Here is a 3290-nt window from a genome sequence, read left to right as displayed (position 1 = left end):
TTTCTTTTCCCTCCCAAGTGGGATTGAGGAATCTTCACTTGGACCTTTGACTTGTTAACTTTGAGTCTGTGGATTATGTCCTGGGCATTCAGTACTTTTTTGGCTAATATCCACTTATTAATGAGTACATACCATGCATGTCCTTTTGGATATAAGTTACCTCACTAAGGATGATATTTTCTAGTTCCATCCATTTGCCTGCAAAACTCATGATGTCCTCATTATTAATAGCATTATATAAATGATCCACATTTTCTGTATTCATTCTTCTGTTGTAGGACATCTGGGTTGTTTCTGTCTTCTGGATATCACAAATAAGGCAAGAAATAAACTCAAGGCCGAAATCAATCATGTAAAAACAAAGAAAAGCACAAAGAATCAACAAAATCAAAAACTGTTTTGTTTTGTTTTGTTTTTGAGAAAATCAACAAGATAGATAAACCTCTAGCCAAACTATCTAAAGGGCCGAGAAACAGTATCCAAATCAACAAAGTCAGAAATGAAAAGGGAAACATAGCAACAGAAACTGAGAGCATTCAAAAAAAAAATCATCATATCCTGCTACAAAAGCCTATACTCAACCAAACTGGAAAATCTAGATGGACCACATTTTTTATATCCATTCTTCCATTGTGAGACATCTGGGTTGTTTCCAGCTTCTGAACATCACAAATAAGGTCGCTATTAACATAGTGGAACACATTCCTGGAATTGAATGAAAATGATGATTTTCTAAACAGATACCACATACCAAAGTTAAATCAAGAGCAGGTAAATAGGCCCCTATATCCTTTGGAAATAGAAGAAGTTATTTAAAAAAAAAAAAAAAACCCCCCAAGCCAAAAAAAAAAAATGGCTTTAGTACAGGATTCTACCAGACCTTCAAAGATGAGCTATACCAATATTCCAGAAGGAACACTAATTCATTCTGTGAAGCCACAATTACTCTGATACCTAAACCATACAAGGACTCAATTAAAAAAGAGAACTTCATACCAATTTCACTTATGAATTTCGTGTAAAAATACTCAATAAAATTTTGCAAACCGAATCCAAGAACATATCAAAACCACCATTCACCACAGTCAAGTAGGCTTCTTTCCCAGGGACACTAGGTTGGTTCAGTATACACGAATCCATTAACGTAACCCACTTTATAAACAAACTCAAAGAAAAAAGTGACACGATCATCTCATTAGATGCTGAGAAAGCATTTGACAAAATTCAACAGCAGCCTTCATGTTGAAAGTGTTGGCAAGTGTTGGCACCCGTTTCTTTATGTGGTGAAGCTTCTTAGGCCTGCTTCCTGTAGGAAGTGGGGTATAAAGTTGTGAACTACTGTGGTGGACGGTGTTTCATGTTTTCAGCATGAGTAAGAAGCAGGTTCGGGACTGGACAGACTGCTAGATCATTGACATTTTTCTCTGTTATGTCTGAGGTCAGTCTTAAAGTGCAGTACCCACCCCATCTCTGGGCTTTGCTAGTTCTCTGCTCTGCTCATGGGAATGAGTTCTATTAGACAGCTGGACCAGGAGCCCTTCCTTTCTGCTGTCTCCTCTTCACATATTTATGTGTGACCTACAGTAATATGCATATAATAGATTTCTTTCACCATGTTTCAGCCTTCAACATGTGCTCAATAAAGATGCAGAGTCAAATGCTCACAAACTTTACACCTCCCCCTCTCGCTCCCACTCTCCTTCTCTCTCCTTTCTTTTGTCCTTGTCTGTCTACAAACTGTGAACCAACAATTTCATCGAGTTAGTGTTTGAAGTTTATAGTTCTCCCGACTCCTCTGCATATGTGTGTTTGTGTCTGTATGTCCAAAGCTGCCAATAACACAAGAACCACATGCATCTTTTCTTTATTCTGTGGAGCACAGGAAGCCACAGAGCAGGACACTAAGAAAGTGGGGAAAGTTGCCTTGTCAAAGCAGTGCTGCAAAGGAGTGCTGGCATTCCTGGGAAGAACTTCCTCAGAGAAAGAGCAAGGTTGCCAAAGACTGAGGGCTGTCAGCATCACAAGATCTCTAAAACAGGTCACTCTGAGGAAAGAAGGTAGAAAGCTGTCTACTGAACATGCTAGCTCCACATGAAAGCACACTCAGGAGGCTGATAATTCTGTGGGTAGTCTATGGTCCAAGACACACACTGGAAACAGCAGTAGCTGCCTGTTAAGATCAGAAGCTGGGAAGCAGGAATGCAAGAAGTAGCATTTGACTGTCCATTACATTTGAAAGGCTTGAATTTTCAATAAGTTGCCTAGTAATGTGCCCTACTGTTTCATTTATTTAAAACTTAGTTTCATTTTAGTTACACGAATTTATCACTTGGGAACTTTAGAAGTACCTCAGGCCTATCATCTGCCTTCCTAAATGTGCTACAATTATAATTAAGATATATCCCCTACCTCATAATCTAGCTTTACATAAACTTTATGTATAAATTTTGAAATAGTAAAATTATATTGTTGTAAAATAACAGGTTACCTCCCCAAGAAAGAAACTATCAGGAGTGGTAATTCCCACGACATTTATCTTTCCAGGTTGTTGTGCCATGCTATGAAGGACCACATAGTCCGCGTTGCAAATGAAGCTGAGTTTATTTTGAACAGACAGAGAGCAGAGGATGTGCATAAGCATGCAGAGTTTGAGGTAAGTTTGTATCTTCAAGCATCACTCATTTGTTGCCTGGCATAAAACATACAAAGAAGAAAATACCACTGAAGGCATTTCAGGCCCTGCTTTAAAGGATTTTCCCAGTGTCAGACTGATTCATTTATGCCTTGTCACTCTGTCATGTTCTTCGCCATGGGGGAAGGGTGGGCTGACACTATTTTCAGTTACTATAAAGACAAAACCAGGATGCTATTGTTTTTAAGCTGATAGTGTTTTACATAACATCTTGGTGAATGTTGATGCTTTGTGGGGTTTTATGGACTCAAAGTATTCAATAGATCTCCTAATTTCACTATTTAAAAAGAGCCATTGTAAGGTCAAATCTAAGTGGATTAAGGAACTCCACATAAAACCAGAGACACTGAAACTTATAGAGGAGAAAGTGGGGAAAAGCCTTGAAGAGATGGGCACGGGGAAAAATTCCTGAATAGAACAGCAATGACTTGTGCTGTAAGATTGAGAATTGACAAATGGGACCTCATGAAATTGCAAAGCTTCTGTAAGGCAAAAGACATTGTCAATAAGACAAAAAGGCCACCAACAGATTGGGAAAGGATCTTTACCTATCCTAAATCAGATAGGGGACTAATATCCAATATATATAAAGAGCTCA

At 38.5% G+C, this 3290-nt stretch overlaps 1 protein-coding gene across 10 annotated transcripts in view; it reads left to right on the top strand.

Moving 5' to 3' along the window:
* Nbea (neurobeachin) overlaps positions 1-3290 on the top strand; it is a 543806-nt gene that overhangs the window by 309206 nt on the left and 231310 nt on the right. For all 10 annotated transcript variants that reach the window (XM_029475176.1, XM_029475174.1, XM_029475170.1 and 7 more), the window contains one exon: positions 2545-2653. In XM_029475176.1, the coding sequence (XP_029331036.1) occupies positions 2545-2653 (109 nt within the window). The remainder of the gene's footprint in view (positions 1-2544; positions 2654-3290) is intronic.

The sequence above is a fragment of the Mus caroli genome, chromosome 3 (genome assembly GCF_900094665.2).
Source record: "Mus caroli chromosome 3, CAROLI_EIJ_v1.1, whole genome shotgun sequence".
NCBI classification, from domain to species: Eukaryota; Metazoa; Chordata; class Mammalia; order Rodentia; family Muridae; genus Mus; species Mus caroli.
The sequence above is the reverse complement of the archived record's forward strand: the minus strand, read 5'-3'. Positions and strand labels throughout refer to the sequence as shown.